Source organism: Oncorhynchus gorbuscha, linkage group LG11, assembly GCF_021184085.1.
Source record: "Oncorhynchus gorbuscha isolate QuinsamMale2020 ecotype Even-year linkage group LG11, OgorEven_v1.0, whole genome shotgun sequence".
NCBI lineage: Eukaryota > Metazoa > Chordata > Actinopteri > Salmoniformes > Salmonidae > Oncorhynchus > Oncorhynchus gorbuscha.
This window is the reverse complement of record NC_060183.1, coordinates 2,125,101-2,149,407: the sequence shown is the minus strand read 5'-3', so window position 1 is coordinate 2,149,407 and position 24,307 is coordinate 2,125,101. Positions and strand designations below refer to the sequence as shown.

Genomic DNA, 24,307 nt, shown 5'->3' with positions numbered 1-24,307 from the left:
GATCTGATCAGAACAGACCTCTGATCAGAACAGACCTCAACACCTACTACATGGAGACTCCATGATGGATCAGAACAGACCTCAACACCTACTACATGGAGACTCCATGATGGATCTGATCAGAACAGACCTCTGATCAGAACAGACCTCAACACCTACTACATGGAGACTCCATGATGGATCAGAACAGACCTCTACACCTACTACATGGAGACTCCATGATGGATCAGAACAGACCTCAACACCTACTACATGGAGACTCCATGAGGGATCTGATCAGAACAGACCTCTGATCAGAACAGACCTCAACACCTACTACATGGAGACTCCATGATGGATCAGAACAGACCTCAACACCTACTACATGGAGACTCCATGAGGGATCTGATCAGAACAGACCTCAACACCTACTACATGGAGACTCCATGAGGGATCAGAACAGACCTCAACACCTACTACATGGAGACTCCATGATGGATCAGAACAGACCTCAACACCTACTACATGGAGACTCCATGATGGATCAGAACAGACCTCAACACCTACTACATGGAGACTCCATGATGGATCAGAACAGACCTCAACACCTACTACGTGGAGACTCCATGATGGATCAGAACAGACCTCTACACCTACTACATGGAGACTCCATGATGGATCAGAACAGACCTCTACACCTACTACATGGAGACTCCATGATGGTTCAGAACAGACCTCAACACCTACTACATGGAGACTCCATGATGGATCTGATCAGAACAGACCTCAACACCTACTACATGGAGACTCCATGAGGGATCTGATCAGAACAGACCTCAACACCTACTACATGGAGACTCCATGAGGGATCAGAACAGACCTCAACACCTACTACATGGAGACTCCATGATGGATCAGAACAGACCTCAACACCTACTACATGGAGACTCCATGATGGATCAGAACAGACCTCAACACCTACTACATGGAGACTCCATGAGGGATCTGATCAGAACAGACCTCTGATCAGAACAGACCTCAACACCTACTAATGGAGACTCCATGATGGATCAGAACAGACCTCTACACCTACTACATGGAGACTCCATGATGGTTCTGATCAGAACAGACCTCAACACCTACTACATGGAGACCCCATGATGGATCTGATCAGAACAGACCTCAACACCTACTACATGGAGACTCCATGATGGATCAGAACAGACCTCAACACCTACTACATGGAGACTCCATGAGGGATCTGATCAGAACAGACCTCAACACCTACTACATGGAGACTCCATGAGGGATCTGATCAGAACAGACCTCTGATCAGAACAGACCTCAACACCTACTACATGGAGACTCCATGATGGATCTGATCAGAACAGACCTCAACACCTACTACATGGAGACTCCATGAGGGATCTGATCAGAACAGACCTCAACACCTACTACGTGGAGACTCCATGATGGATCAGAACAGACCTCAACACCTACTACGTGGAGACTCCATGATGGATCAGAACAGACCTCTACACCTACTACATGGAGACTCCATGATGGATCTGATCAGACCTCAACACCTACTACATGGAGACTCCATGATGGATCAGAACAGACCTCAACACCTACTACATGGAGACTCCATGATGGATCTGATCAGAACAGACCTCAACACCTACTACGTGGAGACTCCATGATGGATCAGAACAGACCTCAACACCTACTACGTGGAGACTCCATGATGGATCAGAACAGACCTCAACACCTACTACATGGAGACTCCATGATGGATCAGAACAGACCTCAACACCTACTACATGGAGACTCCATGATGGATCAGAACAGACCTCTGATCAGAACAGACCTCAACACCTACTACATGGAGACTCCATGATGGATCAGAACAGACCTCAACACCTACTACATGGAGACTCCATGATGGATCTGATCAGAACAGACCTCAACACCTACTACATGGAGACTCCATGATGGATCAGAACAGACCTCAACACCTACTACGTGGAGACTCCATGATGGATCAGAACAGACCTCAACACCTACTACATGGAGACTCCATGAGTGATCTGATCAGAACAGACCTCAACACCTACTACATGGAGACTCCATGAGGGATCAGAACAGACCTCAACACCTACTACATGGAGACTCCATGAGGGATCTGATCAGAACAGACCTCAACACCTACTACATGGAGACTCCATGAGGGATCTGATCAGAACAGACCTCAACACCTACTACATGGAGACTCCATGAGGGATCTGATCAGAACAGACCTCAACACCTACTACATGGAGACTCCATGATGGATCAGAACAGACCTCAACACCTACTACATGGAGACTCCATGAGGGATCTGATCAGAACAGACCTCTGATCAGAACAGACCTCAACACCTACTACGTGGAGACTCCATGATGGATCAGAACAGACCTCAACACCTACTACATGGAGACTCCATGATGGATCAGAACAGACCTCAACACCTACTACATGGAGACTCCATGAGGGATCAGAACAGACCTCAACACCTACTACATGGAGACTCCATGATGGATCAGAACAGACCTCAACACCTACTACATGGAGACTCCATGATGGATCAGAACAGACCTCTACACCTACTACATGGAGACTCCATGATGGTTCTGATCAGAACAGACCTCAACACCTACTACATGGAGACTCCATGATGGTTCTGATCAGAACAGACCTCAACACCTACTACATGGAGACTCCATGATGGATCTGATCAGAACAGACCTCAACACCTACTACATGGAGACTCCATGATGGATCAGAACAGACCTCTACACCTACTACATGGAGACTCCATGATGGTTCTGATCAGAACAGACCTCAACACCTACTACATGGAGACTCCATGATGGTTCTGATCAGAACAGACCTCAACACCTACTACAGCTCCCCTACTGTATTGGCCGTGCTGGGATCAGGTGACCATCAGTGAACCGAGCAAAGCGGAAGGAAATGGAATCCAGAGCAGGGCGGCGGTGTCTCAAGAGAGAACAGAGGCCCTAGAGTGGTGTCTGACAATCACAGGCTGGTCAGCTGTCTACCATGCAGAGAAAATTGGATGACAAGTTGGATATCTTCAACATCAACATACAAACGGTCCTTGACGTAAGTATGCCCACACACATTTTAAAATCAGCCATCGCTGAAGGAACAACTAAAAGCGGCCACCAAAGAAAAGGCAAAACATATTTGACAGATGGGGGGGAACTGAGATGGGGGGACTGAGAAATGGAGAAAAAAAATGAATCTGATGGGTAAAGATTACTTCTAGACAAATTAAATTCAAGAACTCCGAAAGAAGAATCCAGAAGATTGGAGAGACATCATCAACAAAGAGCTTGGTCTATGAAAATCCTGGAAGAAGATACAGATTGACGGTGTAGAATACTGGGTGGTCAGGTCAGGCTGTTCCAGTTGGAATCAGCTCCACTAATACTGGGTGGTCAGGTCAGGCTGTTCCAGTTGGAATCAGCTCCACTAATACTGGGTGGTCAGGTCAGGCTGTTCCAGTTGGAATCAGCTCCACTAATACTGGGTGGTCAGGTCAGGCTGTTCCAGTTGGAATCAGCTCCACTAATACTGGGTGGTCAGGTCAGGCTGTTCCAGTTGGAATCAGCTCCACTAATACTGGGTGGTCAGGCTGTTCCAGTTGGAATCAGCTCCACTAATACTGGGTGGTCAGGCTGTTCCAGTTGGAATCAGCTCCACTAATACTGGGTGGTCAGGTCAGGCTGTTCCAGTTGGAATCAGCTCCACTAATACTGGGTGGTCAGGCTGTTCCAGTTGGAATCAGCTCCACTAATACTGGGTGGTCAGGATGTTCCAGTTGGAACCAGCTCCACTAATACTGGGTGGTCAGGCTGTTCCAGTTGGAATCAGCTCCACTAATACTGGGTGGTCAGGCTGTTCCAGTTGGAATCAGCTCCACTAATACTGGGTGGTCAGGCTGTTCCAGTTGGAATCAGCTCCACTAATACTGGGTGGTCAGGCTGTTCCAGTTGGAATCAGCTGTTCCAGTTGGAATCAGCTCCACTAATACTGGGTGGTCAGGATGTTCCAGTTGGAATCAGCTCCACTAATACTGGGTGGTCAGGCTGTTCCAGTTGGAATCAGCTCCACTAATACTGGGTGGTCAGGCTGTTCCAGTTGGAATCAGCTCCACTAATACTGGGTGGTCAGGTTGTTCCAGTTGGAATCAGCTCCACTAATACTGGGTGGTCAGGCTGTTCCAGTTGGAACCAGCTCCACTAATACTGGGTGGTCAGGCTGTTCCAGTTGGAATCAGCTCCACTAATACTGGGTGGTCAGGCTGTTCCAGTTGGAATCAGCTCCACTAATACTGGGTGGTCAGGTTGTTCCAGTTGGAATCAGCTCCACTAATACTGGGTGGTCAGGTCAGGCTGTTCCAGTTGGAATCAGCTCCACTAATACTGGGTGGTCAGGCTGTTCCAGTTGGAATCAGCTCCACTAATACTGGGTGGTCAGGCTGTTCCAGTTGGAATCAGCTCCACTAATACTGGGTGGTCAGGTCAGGCTGTTCCAGTTGGAATCAGCTCCACTAATACTGGGTGGTCAGGCTGTTCCAGTTGGAATCAGCTCCACTAATACTGGGTGGTCAGGTCAGGCTGTTCCAGTTGGAATCAGCTCCACTAATACTGGGTGGTCAGGCTGTTCCAGTTGAATCAGCTCCACTAATACTGGGTGGTCAGGCTGTTCCAGTTGGAATCAGCTCCACTAATACTGGGTGGTCAGGCTGTTCCAGTTGGAATCAGCTCCACTAATACTGGGTGGTCAGGTCAGGCTGTTCCAGTTGGAATCAGCTCCACTAATACTGGGTGGTCAGGCTGTTCCAGTTGGAATCAGCTCCACTAATACTGGGTGGTCAGGCTGTTCCAGTTGGAATCAGCTCCACTAATACTGGGTGGTCAGGCTGTTCCAGTTGGAACCAGCTCCACTAATACTGGGTGGTCAGGCTGTTCCAGTTGGAATCAGCTCCACTAATACTGGGTGGTCAGGCTGTTCCAGTTAGAATCAGCTCCACTAATACTGGGTGGTCAGGTCAGGCTGTTCCAGTTGGAATCAGCTCCACTAATACTGGGTGGTCAGGCTGTTCCAGTTGGAATCAGCTCCACTAATACTGGGTGGTCAGGCAGCTCCACTAATACTGGGTGGTCAGGCTCCAGTTGGAATCAGCTCCACTAATACTGGGTGGTCAGGTCAGGCTGTTCCAGTTGGAATCAGCTCCACTAATACTGTCAGGCTGTTCCAGTTGGAATCAGCTCCACTAATACTGGGTGGTCAGGCTGTTCCAGTTGGAATCAGCTCCACTAATACTGGGTGGTCAGGATGTTCCAGTTGGAATCAGCTCCACTAATACTGGGTGGTCAGGCTGTTCCAGTTGGAATCAGCTCCACTAATACTGGGTGGTCAGGCTGTTCCAGTTGGAATCAGCTCCACTAATACTGGGTGGTCAGGCAGGCTGTTCCAGTTGGAATCAGCTCCACTCAGCTACTAATACTGGGTGGTCAGGCTGTTCCAGTTGGAATCAGCTCCACTAATACTGGGTGGTCAGGTCAGGCTGTTCCAGTTGGAATCAGCTCCACTAATACTGGGTGGTCAGGCTGTTCCAGTTGGAATCAGCTCCACTAATACTGGGTGGTCAGGTCAGGCTGTTCCAGTTGGAATCAGCTCCACTAATACTGGGTGGTCAGGCTGTTCCAGTTGGAATCAGCTCCACTAATACTGGGTGGTCAGGCTGTTCCATTTGGAATCAGCTCCACTAATACTGTGTGGTCAGGCTGTTCCAGTTGGAATCAGCTCCACTAATACTGGGTGGTCAGGCTGTTCCAGTTGGAATCAGCTCCACTAATACTGGGTGGTCAGGCTGTTCCAGTTGGAATCAGCTCCACTAATACTGGGTGGTCAGGCTGTTCCAGTTGGAATCAGCTCCACTAATACTGGGTGGTCAGGCTGTTCCAGTTGGAATCAGCTCCACTAATACTGGGTGGTCAGGTCAGGCTGTTCCAGTTGGAACCAGCTCCACTAATACTGGGTGGTCAGGCTGTTCCAGTTGGAATCAGCTCCACTAATACTGGGTGGTCAGGATGTTCCAGTTGGAATCAGCTCCACTAATACTGGGTGGTCAGGTCAGGCTGTTCCAGTTGGAATCAGCTCCACTAATACTGGGTGGTCAGGCTGTTCCAGTTGGAACCAGCTCCACTAATACTGGGTGGTCAGGCTGTTCCAGTTGGAATCAGCTCCACTAATACTGGGTGGTCAGGCTGTTCCAGTTGGAATCAGCTCCACTAATACTGGGTGGTCAGGCTGTTCCAGTTGGAACCAGCTCCACTAATACTGGGTGGTCAGGCTGTTCCAGTTGGAATCAGCTCCACTAATACTGGGTGGTCAGGATGTTCCAGTTGGAATCAGCTCCACTAATACTGGGTGGTCAGGCTGTTCCAGTTGGAATCAGCTCCACTAATACTGGGTGGTCAGGCTGTTCCAGTTGGAATCAGCTCCACTAATACTGGGTGGTCAGGCTGTTCCAGTTGGAATCAGCTCCACTAATACTGGGTGGTCAGGCTGTTCCAGTTGGAATCAGCTCCACTAATACTGGGTGGTCAGGCTGTTCCAGTTGGAATCAGCTCCACTAATACTGGGTGGTCAGGCTGTTCCAGTTGGAATCAGCTCCACTAATACTGGGTGGTCAGGCTGTTCCAGTTGGAATCAGCTCCACTAATACTGGGTGGTCAGGCTGTTCCAGTTGGAATCAGCTCCACTAATACTGGGTGGTCAGGATGTTCCAGTTGGAATCAGCTCCACTAATACTGGGTGGTCAGGCTGTTCCAGTTGGAATCAGCTCCACTAATACTGGGTGGTCAGGATGTTCCATTTGGAATCAGCTCCACTAATACTGGGTGGTCAGGCTGTTCCAGTTGGAATCAGCTCCACTAATACTGGGTGGTCAGGCTGTTCCAGTTGGAATCAGCTCCACTAATACTGGGTGGTGGTCAGGCTGTTCCAGTTGGAATCAGCTCCACTAATACTGGGTGGTCAGGCTGTTCCAGTTGGAATCAGCTCCACTAATACTGGGTGGTCAGGCTGTTCCAGTTGGAATCAGCTCCACTAATACTGGGTGGTCAGGCTGTTCCAGTTGGAATCAGCTCCACTAATACTGGGTGGTCAGGCTGTTCCAGTTGGAATCAGCTCCACTAATACTGGGTGGTCAGGCTGTTCCAGTTGGAATCAGCTCCACTAATACTGGGTGGTCAGGCTGTTCCAGTTGGAATCAGCTCCACTAATACTGGGTGGTCAGGCTGTTCCAGTTGGAATCAGCTCCACTAATACTGGGTGGTCAGGTCAGGCTGTTCCAGTTGGAATCAGCTCCACTAATACTGGGTGGTCAGGCTGTTCCAGTTGGAATCAGCTCCACTAATACTGGGTGGTCAGGCTGTTCCAGTTGGAATCAGCTCCACTAATACTGGGTGGTCAGGCTGTTCCAGTTGGAATCAGCTCCACTAATACTGGGTGGTCAGGCTGTTCCAGTTGGAATCAGCTCCACTAATACTGGGTGGTCAGGCTGTTCCAGTTGGAATCAGCTCCACTAATACTGGGTGGTCAGGCTGTTCCAGTTGGAATCAGCTCCACTAATACTGGGTGGTCAGGCTGTTCCAGTTGGAATCAGCTCCACTAATACTGGGTGGTCAGGCTGTTCCAGTTGGAATCAGCTCCACTAATACTGGGTGGTCAGGCTGTTCCAGTTGGAATCAGCTCCACTAATACTGGGTGGTCAGGCTGTTCCAGTTGGAATCAGCTCTCAATATTTCTAACATAGAACGTGGGGAATGGTCAGAGGCGACCTAAAGGAACACTGATGTCAGTTTGTTTGTTATTTTGTGATGCCATTAACAATGTTATAGAGGAAATACTGTAACACTACATCCTCTACGTTGTGCATGCTATATGAAAAATGATGAAAGTGTTTTGGTTAAGAGAGGGATATGATTTTAGAAACTATAAGAGGAAATTGTTTCTATAACTTTGTACAAGTAAGTAGTCACCTCCCCCTTGAGTGAGGTCAGAGAGCGTGTCAGCCTGTCGGAACCGCCCTTTTGGGCCAATTGTATAAAATGATGGTTTAAGAATGAACATATTACACCAGAGAGAAGTACAGCTCACGTTTTAAAGTGGTTTGAACTGTGAATCTCAATGCGAGGTAGAGACGATAAAGTCACCTCACGGACAATCACTGGTACGGCTGATCCTAAGTAAAGTATCTAGAAAAGCAAATTTAAGTGGGACAATTCTGCTCAAACCATCGTATTCTATTACTGTCATCACCCCACTGGGGAACCATCGACACGGCTGGCTAGCCTATCTTCAAAGAAGCATCTTCCAGAGCGAATGGAAGGAGAATAAACTCTGTAGTTCTGTTCAGGACTACATGACAAGTTACCGGATACCGGACGACAGCAGAGGAGAACAACAGTAGAAGATGGGTGGGGTCCCCTTTTGGACAATCAAACCTTACAAGCGTGCAGCGAAAAGGCCCAACACATTTTTTAAGAAGACCCGGTCCACCGAGAGAAACTAAGGATTTTCTCCAACCGGACGGCAGTTTGTGTGTAAAGTATAAGTGAGGGTATTTTCTAAATGTAGCAACGTTAAGTGTCTCTGTCCCTCTGTCTCGCCATGTCTTTCATAACAAGCAGACATATTGTTGTCAGTCCGCTAGGGACCTACTTCTCATGTATTATGTATTTCTCATGTACTCATGTATTGTGTATGATTATTCTGTGTTACAATTTAGTTAGCTAGTAAATAAATAAGTAAACCAATGTGTGTAGTACTGAATCATAATTAAGGCTCAGGTTTTTGCCGATGCAAGGTTACGACATGATATGATACGAGGTTATGATGACTGCTGACTGTTTATGGATGTGAAAGGTCAAGACCTTTAGAGTTTAATTGGGGAGATGGTAACTCTAAATAACTGCTCCCGTGGTGCCCCAAATCCTAATGAGTTAATTGTTACATGATTCATTTAATTGGGTAACAATTAAAGACTGTAAGTCGCTTTGGATAAAAGCGTCTGCTAAATGGCATATATTATATTATTATTAAACCTAGTTAGTTGATTAGATAAATAACAGTCATCAGATTAATGAAAGTGAAGTCAGGACAAAAGTGTGTTGCTGCACAAAGAAACAGGAAGCAGCACTGGAAAGCAAAGGCAGACAGAAAAGGCCAAGCAAGATAATAACACAAAACAGAGACAGTCACGGACAGTACTGGACCCTCTACATGATCTACTACCACAGAGAAGAGGAGACAGTACTGGACCCTCTACATGATCTACTACCACAGAGAAGAGGAGACAGTACTGGACCCTCTACATGATCTACTACCACAGAGAAGAGGAGACAGTACTGGACCCTCTGCATGATCTACTACCACAGAGAAGAGGAGACAGTACTGGACCCTCTACATGATCTACTACCACAGAGAAGAGGAGACAGTACTGGACCCTCATCCATGATCTACTACCACAGAGAAGAGTTTTTTACAGTACTGGGACCCTCTTGATGATCTACTACCACAGAGAAGAGGAGACAGTACTGGACCCTCTGCATGATCTACTACCACAGAGAAGAGGAGACAGTACTGGACCCTCTACATGATCTACTACCACAGAGAAGAGGAGACAGTACTGGACCCTCTACATGATCTACTACCACAGAGAAGAGGAGACAGTACTGGACCCTCTACATGATCTACTACCACAGAGAAGAGGAGACAGTACTGGACCCTCTACATGATCTACTACCACAGAGAAGAGGAGACAGTACTGTCAGAGTCCTCTGCAAACAGAGCCAACTGTCCAGCATCAATATAAGAACAAATATAGAGAAAGATCTGACCATAGCCACTGCCATCGTACTTGTTAATTCTTTTTTGTATTTTACCCCATTTTTCTCCCCAATTTTGATCTTGTCTCATCGCTGCAACTCCCCAACGGCCTCGGGAGGTGAAGGTTGAGTCATGAGTCCCCCGAAACATGACCCGGCAAACCAAGCTTTTAACACCCGCCAGCTTAACCCAGAAGCCAGCCGCACCAACGTGTCAGAGGAAACACCGTACAACTGATGACGAAGTCAGCCTGCAGGCGCCCGGCCCACCACAAGGAGTCGCCAGAGCGCGATGAGCCAAGTAAAGCCCCCCCGCCAAACCCTCCCCTAACCCGGACGACGCTGGGCCAATTGTGCGCCACCCTATGGGAATCCCGATCACGGCCGGTTGTGATACAACAATGATTCCGGGATAGAACCCGGGTCTGTAGTGACACCTCTAGCACTGCGATGCTGCACCAGTTGGTAGGCCGGTTAGAACTTGTTTAATTGAATGTAGTATCCTCTGTGTTTTTAAGCAGTTTAAATGCATTATTCAATCTCGTCGACTGAAAGCATGAATGAAATAAAACAAAATCAAGGGGTATGAATACGTTCTGCAGGCACTGTACACACAAATACACATGTGGAAAAGGCTGGAGTAGAGCTACTAGTGTAGTGCCCTGTGAGCAGGTTAAGTGTCTTGCTCAAGGGCACAACGGCTGGTGACGGTATCTAGGACACTGATGCCAGCAACCATTTGGCTTGTCAACACTTACCTGGGGGTAAGTCCTGGTCCTGCAGCTCCCCTCCTAGACTTTCCACCTCCACTGTACTGCTGTCTGTCTCACTGCGACCACAACCACCTTCCTCTGCCAGGGTGTTGGGGCGCCCGCAGGGTCGGGGGTCAGAGGAGGGTGTTGTACCCAGAGCAGGGGTTACAGACAGGGGAGGACAGGAGGGCTGAGTCCGGTTAGAGCTAGTTCCAGCCCCTTGCGCCATGGCCCCACTACTGCTATGTCCCATGGATGGGGACTCTGGGGTGGTGGGAGGGGTGTTGAGAACTGAGTTAGATCCACTGGAGGGGAACTCCTGCTCACTCCTCCTCTTCTCCTGCCCCTGGTTCTCCTCTGAGAGGTCATGGTCCTCCCTCTCCGGGCCTCCTCCTGCCTCGTCTCCCTCTCCGCCCCGCTCCCCCCTAATCTCCCTCTCCGGGCCTCTTCCTCCTGCCTCGTCTCCCTCCCCGTCCCGCTCCCCCCTGCTCTCCCTCTCCGGGCCTCCAACTCCTGCCTCGTCCCCATCCCGCTCCCCCCTGCTCTCCCTCTCCTCGTGGCATGATGATGAGGACTGGGCCGGTCCAGGCGGAGGAGGGGAGTTAGCAGCCTCTGTGTCGGAGTCAGAGAACAGCTCCTTCAGGGTCTTCTTGGGCCACTGGGCCTGAATACTGGACCACACATCCTTCTGGCCCTTGGTACGACTGCCACCCGCCAGTCTCGCTCTCTCTCTCTCCCTCTCCTCCACGCTGCTCGTTGCCATCTTAGCCCTCTTCTCAGGGATCTCCCAGAATCCCGCAGGGCGGGCGCCGACTCCACCACCGGTGACACCCTTGTCCTTCATGCCGTTGTACTTCTTAGAGGGGGAAGGTTTGGGACGGGAGCTGAGTCGGTCTCCATCGGCCTGGTGGGGCTCAGTGGAAGGTGCACCTCCGTCATCTGAGCTGCTGCTAGAAGAACCTCCTGCTCCTCCTCTGTCTTCCCCTAGACCTCCTGTTCTCTCCTGGGCCCTCCTGTTGGAGCTTCCCGGCAGCCAGTCTGCGCTCCTGGTGCTCCTGGTTGGGAGCTTGGTTTTGGACGGGGGTCCTTTAGAGGTCTGTTGCTCCCCTGCCACTCCTTCTGACTTCCTCTTCCTGCAGGCGGAGCTACCTGGCCCCTCCCTCTCAGCCTCAAATTCTAGTTGGCTACGCCGCTTCCCAGACTCCGGGGTCTCGACGCTGATTGGTTGTTGGCTCTTCCCTGTGACCAATGGTGGTTTGGGGACATCGGTAGAGGCGGTACCCTCCCAGCGGTCTAAGGCTTGAAGGGGTTTGGGGGAACCCCCCTTCCTGAGACTGCCGCGACCCCCTGAACCTGGATGGTCATCGTCGTCCTCACGTCCACCATCCTGATCAGACTCGTCTGTTGAACTCTCTGAGGCTGAAGGAAGAAAAGAAAAACAACATTTTAGTACCTTGACAACGATTTTGGCACCACAAACTTCCACTACAATGGCTTAGGAAACACAACAGCACTCCCAATCAATGTAGAATAGTTCTATGGAGTGAAATACAATCTACTGAACTCTAAAACTACTAAAACTAAAAAAGTTAATTGTTCAACACTCAAAAAGCATAACATTGAGTACAAAATGTGGCTTAAAATTTGCTAACTTGTTCAATAGTCAAAGTCATAAAACAAAATGTAAGTTGAATGACATATCCTATCCATTTGAATACCTCTATACTGGTAGAGTACAACGCCAGGTAGAGCAGTGGCTACCTCTATACTGGTAGAGTACAATGCCAGGTAGAGCAGTGACCACCTGTATACTGGTAGAGTACAACGCCAGGTAGAGCAGTGACTACCTCTATACTGGTAGAGTACAATGCCAGGTAGAGCAGTGACTACCTCTATACTGGTAGAGTACAACGCCAGGTAGAGCAGTGACTACCTCTATACTGGTAGAGTACAACGCCAGGTAGAGCAGTGACTACCTCTATACTGGTAGAGTACAACGCCAGGTAGAGCAGTGACTACCTCTATACTGGTAGAGTACAACGCCAGGTAGAGCAGTGACTACCTCTATACTGGTAGAGTACAACGCCAGGTAGAGCAGTGACTACCTCTATACTGGTAGAGTACAACGCCAGGTAGAGCAGTGACTACCTCTATACTGGTAGAGTACAATGCCAGGTAGAGCAGTGACCACCTGTATATTGTTAGAGTACAATGCCAGGTAGAGCAGTGACTACCTCTATATTGTTAGAGGCGCCAGGTAGAGCAGTGACTACCTCTATATTGTTAGAGTACAACGCTCCTCAGGTAGAGCAGTGACTACCTCTATATTGTTAGAGTACAACGCCAGGTGAGCAGTGACTACTCTATATTGTTAGAGTACAACGCCAGGTTAGAGCAGTGACTACCTCTATACTGTTAGAGTACAATGCCAGGTAGAGCAGTGACTACCTCTATACTGTTAGAGTACAATGCCAGGTAGAGCAGTGACTACCTCTATACTGTTAGAGTACAACGCCAGGTAGAGCGGTGACTGGTAGAGTACAATGCCAGGTAGAGCAGTGACTAACTCTATACTGGTAGAGTACAACGCCAGGTAGAGCAGTGACTACCTCTATACTGGTAGAGTACAACGCCAGGTAGAGCAGTGACTAACTCTATACTGGTGAGTACAACGCCAGGTAGAGCAGTGACAACATTTTAGTACTGGTAGAGTACAACGCCAGGTAGAGCAGTGACTACCTCTATACTGGTAGAGTAAACGCAGGTAGAGCAGTGACTAACTCAACTGGTAGAGTACAACGCCAGGTAGAGCAGTGACTAACTCTATACTGGTAGAACTACAAAAGTTAGATAGAGCAGTGACTAACTCTATACTGGTAGAGTACAAAGCCAGGTAGAGCAGTGACTAACTCTATACTGTTAGAGTACAACGCCAGGTAGAGCAGTGACTAACTCTATACTGTTAGAGTACAACGCCAGGTAGAGCAGTGGCTACCTCTATACTGGTAGAGTACAATGCCAGGTAGAGCAGTGACCACCTGTATACTGGTAGAGTACAACGCCAGGTAGAGCAGTGACTACCTCTATACTGGTAGAGTACAATGCCAGGTAGAGCAGTGACTACCTCTATACTGGTAGAGTACAATGCCAGGTAGAGCAGTGACTACCTCTATACTGGTAGAGTACAACGCCAGGTAGAGCAGTGACTACCTCTATACTGGTAGAGTACAACGCCAGGTAGAGCAGTGACTACCTCTATACTGGTAGAGTACAATGCCAGGTAGAGCAGTGACCACCTGTATATTGTTAGAGTACAACGCCAGGTAGAGCAGTGACTACCTCTATACTGGTAGAGTACAACGCCAGGTAGAGCAGTGACTACCTCTATACTGGTAGAGTACAACGCCAGGTAGAGCAGTGACTACCTCTATACTGGTAGAGTACAATGCCAGGTAGAGCAGTGACCACCTGTATATTGTTAGAGTACAACGCCAGGTAGAGCAGTGACTACCTCTATATTGTTAGAGTACAACGCCAGGTAGAGCAGTGACTACCTCTATATTGTTAGAGTACAACGCCAGGTAGAGCAGTGACTACCTCTATATTGTTAGAGTACAACGCCAGGTAGAGCAGTGACTACCTCTATATTGTTAGAGTACAACGCCAGTTAGAGCAGTGACTACCTCTATACTGTTAGAGTACAATGCCAGGTAGAGCAGTGACTACCTCTATACTGTTAGAGTACAATGCCAGGTAGAGCAGTGACTACCTCTATACTGTTAGAGTACAATGCCAGGTAGAGCAGTGACTACCTCTATACTGGTAGAGTACAACGCCAGGTAGAGCAGTGACTAACTCTATACTGGTAGAGTACAACGCCAGGTAGAGCAGTGACTAACTCTATACTGGTAGAGTACAACGCCAGATAGAGCAGTGATTAACTCTATACTGGTAGAGTACAACGCCAGGTAGAGCAGTGACTACCTCTATACTGTTAGAGTACAATGCCAGGTAGAGCAGTGACTACCTCTATACTGTTAGAGTACAATGCCAGGTAGAGCAGTGACTACCTCTATACTGGTAGAGTACAACGCCAGGTAGAGCGGTGACTGGTAGAGTACAATGCCAGGTAGAGCAGTGACTACCTCTATACTGGTAGAGTACAACGCCAGGTAGAGCAGTGACTACCTTGCAGGCCATTGAGGATAGAAGTGATTTCAATAGACTTGACTGGAGACTGCAGAGTCAGAGTCCTTTGGTTCTCACCATCCTCCATCTTGGAGAAGACATGGCGCTCATGGGCAGAGCAGGGGCCGAGGGATTTGGAGGAAGGGCGGGGGACACGTAGTCTGTTGGGGGACGGACTCCCCAGGTCCTCGTTCAGTTGCTCCAGGCGGTTGCGCTCTCTCTCCGCTTTGTTCTGGGAAGGCAGGAAGACCATGTTAAGCTCTCCAGAGTAATGTTGTGCATCTTGTGGTAACCTCATGTCATCTTCATAGACAGAAACAACTGTTTATTCTGTATATTCATTTGAAATGGCTAATATGCAAAATAGAATAAAAAGCAACAACATGTATTTCTCCTACCTTTATCTTCTTGCGGTGCTTGATCTTCTGAACATTCTTATTGGCCGGACGGACAATCTTGTCAGCTTTGACCCACTCATCATATCTAACGGGAGAGACAGAGACAGAGAGTCAATCAAAGGTCAGTTATAAAACCTATGACCCAAATGGCACCCTATTCCCTTTATAGTGCACTACTTATGACCAGAGCCCTATGGGATTCAATATGGGCCCTGGTCAAAAGTAGTGTACTACCTATGGGATTCCCTATTGGCCTTGGTCAAAAGTAGTGCACTACCTATGGGATTCCCTATTGGTCCTGGTCAAAAGTAGTGTACTACCTATGGGATTCCCTATTGGCCCTGGTCAAATATAGTGCAATACCTATGGGATTCCCTATGGGCCCTGGTCTAAAGTAGTGCACTACCTATGGGATTCCCTATTGGTCCTGGTCAAAAGTAGTGTACTACCTATGGGATTCCCTATTGGCCCTGGTCAAAAGTAGTGCACTACCTATGGGATTCCCTATGGGCCCTGGTCTAAAGTAGTGCACTACCTATGGGATTCCCTATTGGCCCTGGTCAAAAGTAGTGCACTACCTATGGGATTCCCTATTGGCCCTGGTCAAAAGTAGTGCAATACCTATGGGATTCTCTATTGGCCCTGGTTAAAAGTAGTGCACTATATAGGGAATAGGGTGCCATTTGGAACACAAGGGAAGATTATATTTGAGATTCTTCAAAGTAGCCACCCTTTGCCTTGACGACAGCTTTGCACAATCTTGGCATTCTCTCAACCAGCTTCATGAGGTGCATGGAATACATTTTAATTAACAGGTGTGCCTTGTTAAATGTTCATTTGTGAAATTTCTTTCCTTCTTAATGCGTTTGAGACAAGTAGTTGTGTTGTGACAAGGTAGGGGTGGTATATAGAAGATAGCCCTATTTGGTAAAAGACCAAGTCCATATTATGGCAAGAACAGCTCAAATAAGCAAAGGGAAACAACAGTCCATCATTACTTCAAGACATGAAGGTCAGTCAATACGGATAATGACAACTTTGAACGTTACTTCAAGTGCAGTTGCAAAAACCATCAAGTGCTATGATGAAACTGGCTCTCATGAGGACCGCCACAGGAAAGGAAGACCCAGAGTTACCTCTGCTGCAGAGGATATGTTCATTAGAGTTACCAGCCTCAGAAATTGCTGCCAAAATAAATGTTTCAGAGTTCAAGTGTCAGACACATCTCAACGTAAACTGTTCAGAGGAGACCCCCGAGTGTCTCAGTGCTAGAGGTGTCACTACAGACCCTGGTTCTATTCCAGGCTGTATCACAACCGGCTATAATTGGGAGTCCCATAGTGCGGCACACAATTGGCCCAGTGTCGTACGACTTAGGGTTTGGCCAGGGTAGGCCGTCATTGTAAATAAGAATTTGTTCTTAACTGACTTGCCTTGTTAAAAAGGTCAAATAAAATACTTTAAAAAAAATCAGGCCTTCATGATTGAAAAGCTGGCAAGAAACCATTACTAAACGACACCAATAAGAAGATGAGACTGGCTTCGGCCAAGAAACATGAGCAATGGGCATTAGACCGGTGGAAATCTGTCTTTTGGTTTGATGAGTCCAAATATGAGATTTTTGGTTCCAACGGCCATGTCTTTGTGAGACGCAGAGTAGGTGAACAGATCTCCGCATGTGTATTTCCCACCGTGAAGCATGGAAGAGGAGGAGGTGTGATGGTGTGGGGGTGCTTTGCTGGTGACACTGTCAATGATTTATTTAGAATTCAAGGCAGACTAACCAGCATGGCCTCCACAGCATTCTGCAGCGATACGCCATCCCATATGGTTTGGGCTTAGTGGGACTATCATTTATTTTTCAACAGCACAATGACCCAACACACCTCCAGGCTGTGTAAGGGATTTTTGACCAAGAAGGTGAGTGCTGGAGTGCTGCATCAGATGACCTGGCCTCCACAATCACCCGACCTCAACCCAATTGAGATGGTTTGGAATGAGTTAGACCGCAGAGTGAAAGAACAGCAGCCAACAAGTGCTCAGCATATGTGGGAACTCCTTCAAGACTGATGGAAAAACATTCCAGGTGAAGCTGGTTGAGATAATGCCAAGAGTGTGCAAAGCTGTCATCAAGGTGGTTACTTTGAAGAATCTAAAATATATTTTGATTAACATTTCTTTTGGTTACTACATGGTTCCTTCCATATGTGTTATTTCATAGTTTTGATGTCTTCACTATTATTCTACAATATAGAAAATAGTGAAAAATCCAGGAATGAGTAGCTGTGTCCAAACTTTTGACTGGTACTGTATATCAACATATTTTGTATTTACTTTATCTTTATTTAACCGGCCAGTCAGTTAAGAACAAATTCTTATTTTCAATGACGGCCTAGGAACAGTGGGTTAACTGCCTTGTTCAGGGGCAGAACGGCAGATTTTTACCTTGTCAGCTCGGGGATTTGATCTTGCAACCTTTCGGTTACTGGTCCAACGCTCTAACCACTAGGCTACCTGCCGCCCCATAATTATATAAACAACCATAATTAAGATAAATTAAAATTATTACATGGAATAAGACAGCCTTAATGAAGACAAATCCACATTATAATTATGGAATAAAACAACCTTAAGATAAGTCAACACTATGATAATACCAACAACCATAGAAATGATTTACAGAATGTTTAACTACCCAAAGGTAGTCTACTTGGATCTACAGAAAGGAATGAAAGTCTTCCAATGTCACACCACAAGACACAGTAACGCAGAGAAAAGAACCTCTGCTCAACAACTTATGGAATTCAACCACAAAACAACAGTAAGACAATGACATCCCTACATTGGTCTCACTGTGAAAGCTCTTCACTATTTTGTCTGTCTTATGTATGCCAACTCTACTTCTACATAGTGACAGTGTATTTATTACCCTGTCTCTGGCCCAGGGGGGAGAGAGTGAGAGGTGAGTATAGCAGCACTTTAATACCAGATTCACACGATAGGGCCCACCCGAACCGTACCCTTCTGCTTGTGGTCTTTTCCAGTATGGTTCCAACAATTATGGTGGATGTTTAACCAGGCAAGCTCAGTTTCTCAGCTTGGCTTGGGTAGGTTTGGCTCTATAACGTGAATGAGGATTAAATGGCATTTTAAAGTGGCTTAGGATTTCATAAAATAGCTCTATTCTTCAATGAGAAGGCTCTGTGAAAGAGCTTCGTTTTATGGTCAAACTCAGCCCGTCTCTAGATGACAGTGGGAGGACAGACAGAGAGACGGACGGGGAGACAAACAGTCAATACTTTAAAACGTCAACAAACCAAAGTCATTACCGATTGCCCCAATTCTCAATGTTAACCACTAGATGTCCACAGTGCAATGATAATTAATTAGTCCTGACACAGAAAAACCATTACATTATCTATAGCTGATGGTAAGATATAATCAATGAGATATATAAATATAATATATGTGAGCTTGTTTCAAAACAGAGAGGAAGGAATATCCATGTTGTTGCAACAGGGATCTCCATTTAAAAGGTAAGCTCTTTATATTTACAGCTGGGTCTATTTGAGGAGGGAAATAATATAGTAATACTAGTGGTGGCTAGGAAGGTGAAAGGTCATATTCCCCAGGGCTGTGTGTCCTGCTAATCTTACCTGCCATTCCGGCCACACCTCTCCACTAATATATATATTAATATCAACTAGTAGGGGTCAGGTGATAGATATATTGAGGTGATAGGTCATATTCCCCAGGGCTGTGTGTCCTGCTAATCTTACCTGCCATTCCGGCCACACCTCTCCACTAATATATATATATTAATATCAACTAGTAGGGGTCAGGTGATAGATATATTGAGGTGATAGGTCATATTCCCCAGGGCTGTGTGTCCTGCTAATCTTACCTGCCATTCCGGCCACACCTCTCCACTAATATATATTCATATCCACAAAACTAGTAGGGGTCAGGTGATAGATATATTGAGGTGAAAGGTCATATTCCCCAGGGCTGTGTGTCCTGCTAATCTTACCTGCCATTCCGGCCACACCTCTCCACTAATATATATATTAATATCAACTAGTAGGGGTCAGGTGATAGATATATTGAGGTGAAAGGTCATATTCCCCAGGGCTGTGTGTCCTGCTAATCTTACCTGACGTTCCAGCCACAGTAGTGAACCAGGTAGAGCACCTCTCCCCCCTCCACGTCAGCCTCTTTCACAGTGGCCTGGTACGTCTTCAGGCTGCGACCACGCCCATACCTCACCTGCACCTTCATCCCCGGGGGGTAACACTCAAACTCCTCCCCTTCCTCCCCCAGATCCTCATCACCACCATCGCCCTCCTGACTGCAGCTCTCATCCCTGAAATCAATGAAACACAGTTCAGCTTCCTGTTCACTTCCTGGTCCTAGGCTTCCCATAATGCACCACAACCACAACCACAAACCCACCCAAACCCCACTCTCACTACCTGCCACTAGGCAGGCCAAACCCACCATTGGCCTGGGACAACCCCCAACCTCCAAGCCACTACTACTAAAAAAAACAACAACACACAACTACTAAATAACCCCCCAGCCTCCAAGCCACTACTACTAAATAACCCCATTGCCTCCAAGCCACTACTACTAAATAACCCCCCTAGCCTCCAAGCCACTACTACTAAATAACCCCATTGCCTCCAAGCCACTACTACTAAATAACCCCCCTAGCCTCCAAGCCACTACTACTAAATAACCCCCAGCCTCCAAGCCACTACTACTAAATAACCCCATTGCCTCCAAGCCACTACTACTAAATAACCCCTAGCCTCCAAGCCACTACTACTAAATAACCCCCAGCCTCCAAGCCACTACCACTACCACTAAATAACCCCTAGCCTCCAAGCCACTACTACTAAATAACCCCCTAGCCTCCAAGCCACTACTACTAAGTAACCCCCAGCCTCCAAGCCACTACTACTAAATAACCCCTAACCTCCAAGCCACTACTACTAAATAATCCCCCTAGCCACAAAGCCACTACTACTAAGTAACCCCCAGCCTCCAAGCCACTACTACTAAATAACCCCCTAACCTCCAAGCCACTACTACTAAATAACCCCCCAGCCTCCAAGCCACTACTACTAAATAACCCCCTAGCTTCCAAGCCACTTCTACTATGTAACCCCCAGCCTCCAAGCCAATACTACTAAATAACCCCCAGCCTCCAAGCCACTACTACTAAATAACCCCCAGCCTCCAAGCCAATACTACTAAATAACCCCCAGCCTCCAAGCCACTACTACTAAATAACGCCCAGCCTCCAAGCCACTACTACTAAATAACCCCCTTGCCACAAAGCCACTACTACTAAGTAACCCCCTAGCCTCCAAGCCACTACTACTAAGTAACCCCCAGCCTCCAAGCCACTACTACTAAGTAACCCCCAGCCTCCAAGGCACTACTACTAAATAACCCCTAGCCTCCAAGCCACTACTACTAAATAACCCCCCTAGCCTCCAAGCCACTACTACTAAATAACCTCCCTAGCCTCCAAGCCACTACTACTAAATAACCCCCAGCCTCCAAGCCACTACTACTAAATGACCCCCTAGCCTCCAAGCCACTACTACTAAATAACCCCATTGCCTCCAAGCCACAGCTACTAAATAACCCCCTAGCCTCCAAGCCACTACTACTAAATAACGCCCCTAGCCTCAAAGCCACTACTACTAAATAACCCCCAGCCTCCAAGCCACTACTACTAAATAACCCCCTAGCCTCCAAGCCACTACTAGTAAATAACCCCATTGCCTCCAAGCCACAGCTACTAAATAACCCCCTAGCCTCCAAGCCACTACTACTAAATAACCCCCCTAGCCTCAAAGCCACCACTACTAAATAACCCCTAGCCTCCAAGCCACAGCTACTAAATACCCCCTAGCCTCCAAGCCACAGCTACTAAATACCCCCTAGCCTCCAAACCACTACTACTAAATAACCCCATTGCCTCCAAGCCACTACTACTAAATAACCCCCTAGCCTCCAAGCCACTACTATTAAATAACCCCCATAGCCTCCAAGCCACTACTACTAAATAACCCCCCATAGCCTCCAAGCCACTACTACTAAATAACCCCATTGCCTCCAAGCCACTACTACTAAATAACCCCCCTAGCCTCCAAGTCACTACTACTAAATAACACCCCTGGCCTCCAAGCCACTACTACTAAATAACACCCCTAGCCTCCAAGCCACTGCTACTAAATACCCCCCTGGCCTCCAAGCCACTACTACTAAATAACCCCCAGCCTCCAAGACACTACTACTAAATAACCCCATTGCCTCCAAGCCACTACTGCTAAATAACCCCCTAGCCTCCAAGCCACTACTACTAAATAACCCCCAGCCTCCAAGACACTACTACTAAATAACCTCATTGCCTCCAAGCCACTACTACTAAATAACCCCTCTAGCCTCCAAGCCACTACTACTAAATAACCCCATTGCCTCCAAGTCACTACTACTAAATAACCCCTGGCCTCCAAGCCACTACTACTAAATAACCCCCTAGCCTCCAAGCCACTGCTACTAAATACCCCCTGGCCTCCAAGCCACTACTACTAAATAACCCCCAGCCTCCAAGACACTACTACTAAATAACCCCATTGCCTCCAAGCCACTACTACTAAATAACCCCCAGCCTCCAAGCCACTACTAATAAATAACCCCCAGCCCCCAAGCCACTACTACTAAATAAGGCCCCAGCCTCCAAGCCACTACTACTAAATAACCCCCAGCCTCCAAGCCACTACTACTAAATAACCCCCAGCCTCCAAGCCACTACTACTAAATAACGCCCAGCCTCCAAGCAACTACTACTAAATAACCCCCTTGCCACAAAGCCACTACTACTAAGTAACCCCCTAGCCTCCAAGCCACTACTACTAAGTAACCCCCCAGCCTCCAAGCCACTACTACTAAGTAACCCCCAGCCTCCAAGGCACTACTACTAAATAACCCCTAGCCTCCAAGCCACTACTACTAAATAACCCCCTAGCCTCCAAGCCACTACTACTAAATACCCCCAGCCTCCAAGCCACTACTACTAAATAACCACCCAGCCTCCAAGCCACTACTACTAAATAACCCCCTAACCTCCAAGCCACTACTACTAAGTAACCCCCCAGCCTCCAAGCCACTACTACTAAATAACCCCCTAGCCTCCAAGCCACTACTACTAAATAACCCCATTGCCTCCAAGCCACTACTACTAAATAACCCCATTGCCTCCAAGCCACTACTACTAAATAACCTCCCTAGCCTCCAAGCCACTACTACTAAATAACCCCCCAGCCTCCAAGCCACTACTACTAAATAACCCCCCTAGCCTCCAAGCCACTACTACTAAATAACCCCATTGCCTCCAAGCCACAGCTACTAAATAATATATATATATATATGCCATTTAGCAGACGCTTTTATCCAAAGCGACTTACAGTCATGTGTGCATACATTCTACGTATGGGTGGTCCCGGGGATTGAACCCACTACCCTGGCGTTACAAGCGCCATGCTCTACCAACTGAGCTACAGAACCCCCCTAGCCTCCAAGCCACTACTACTAAATACCCCCCCTAGCCTCAAAGCCACCACTACTAAATAACCCCCTAGCCTCCAAGCCACAGCTACTAAATACCCCCTAGCCTCCAAGCCACAGCTACTAAATACCCCCTAGCCTCCAAGCCACAGCTACTAAATACCCCCTAGCCTCCAAACCACTACTACTAAATAACCCCATTGCCTCCAAGCCACTACTACTAAATAACCCCCCTAGCCTCCAAGCCACTACTACTAAATAACCCCCATAGCCTCCAAGCCACTACTGCTAAATAACCCCCTAGCCCCCAAGTCACTACTACTAAATAACCCCCTGGCCTCCAAGCCACTACTACTAAATAACCCCCTAGCCTCCAAGCCACTGCTACTAAATACCCCCCTGGCCTCCAAGCCACTACTACTAAATAACCCCCAGCCTCCAAGACACTACTACTAAATAACCCCATTGCCTCCAAGCCACTACTGCTAAATAACCCCCTAGCCTCCAAGCCACTACTACTAAATAACCCCCCAGCCTCCAAGACACTACTACTAAATAACCCCATTGCCTCCAAGCCACTACTGCTAAATACCCCCTAGCCTCCAAGTCACTACTACTAAATAACCCCCTAGCCTCCAAGCCACTACTACTAAATAACCCCATTGCCTCCAAGCCACTACTACTAAATAACCCCCCTAGCCTCCAAGCCACTACTACTAAATAACCCCATTGCCTCCAAGCCACTACTACTAAATAACCCCCTAGCCTCCAAGTCACTACTACTACTAAATAACCCCATTGCCTCCAAGCCACTACTACTAAATAACCCCCCTAGCCTCCAAGCCACTACTACTAAATAACCCCATTGCCTCCAAGCCACTACTACTAAATAACCCCCACTAGCCTCCCCAAGTCACTACTACTACTAAATAACCCCATTGCCTCCAAGCCACAGCTACTAAATAACCCCCTAGCCTCCAAGCCACTACTACTAAATAACCCCCTAGCCTCAAAGTCACTACTACTAAATAACCCCCCTGGCCTCCAAGCCACTACTACTAAATAACCCCCTAGCCTCCAAGCCACTGCTACTAAATACCCCCTGGCCTCCAAGCCACTACTACTAAATAACCCCCAGCCTCCAAGCCACTACTACTAAATAACCCCATTGCCTCCAAGCCACTACTAATAAATAACCCCCAGCCCCCAAGCCACTACTACTAAATAAGGCCCCAGCCTCCCCCAAGCCACTACTACTAAATAACCCCCTAGCCTCAAAGCCACCACTACTAAATAACCCCCTAGCCTCCAAGCCACAGCTACTAAATACCCCCTAGCCTCCAAGCCACAGCTACTAAATACCCCCTAGCCTCCAAGCCACAGCTACTAAATACCCCCCTAGCCTCCAAACCACTACTACTAAATAACCCCATTGCCT

At 47.7% G+C, this 24,307-nt stretch overlaps 1 protein-coding gene across 1 annotated transcript in view; it reads right to left on the bottom strand.

Annotated features, from left to right (window-relative positions):
* The window catches only part of arid4b (AT-rich interaction domain 4B), a 232,979-nt gene that overhangs the window by 28,221 nt on the left and 180,451 nt on the right, over window positions 1-24,307 (bottom strand). Inside the window, exons 18-21 of the mRNA XM_046290716.1 lie at window positions 19,442-19,651; window positions 15,289-15,373; window positions 14,891-15,122; window positions 10,709-12,121 (exon numbers count right to left, since the gene is read on the bottom strand). Coding sequence (XP_046146672.1) covers window positions 10,709-12,121; window positions 14,891-15,122; window positions 15,289-15,373; window positions 19,442-19,651 — 1,940 coding nt within the window. The remainder of the gene's footprint in view (window positions 1-10,708; window positions 12,122-14,890; window positions 15,123-15,288; window positions 15,374-19,441; window positions 19,652-24,307) is intronic.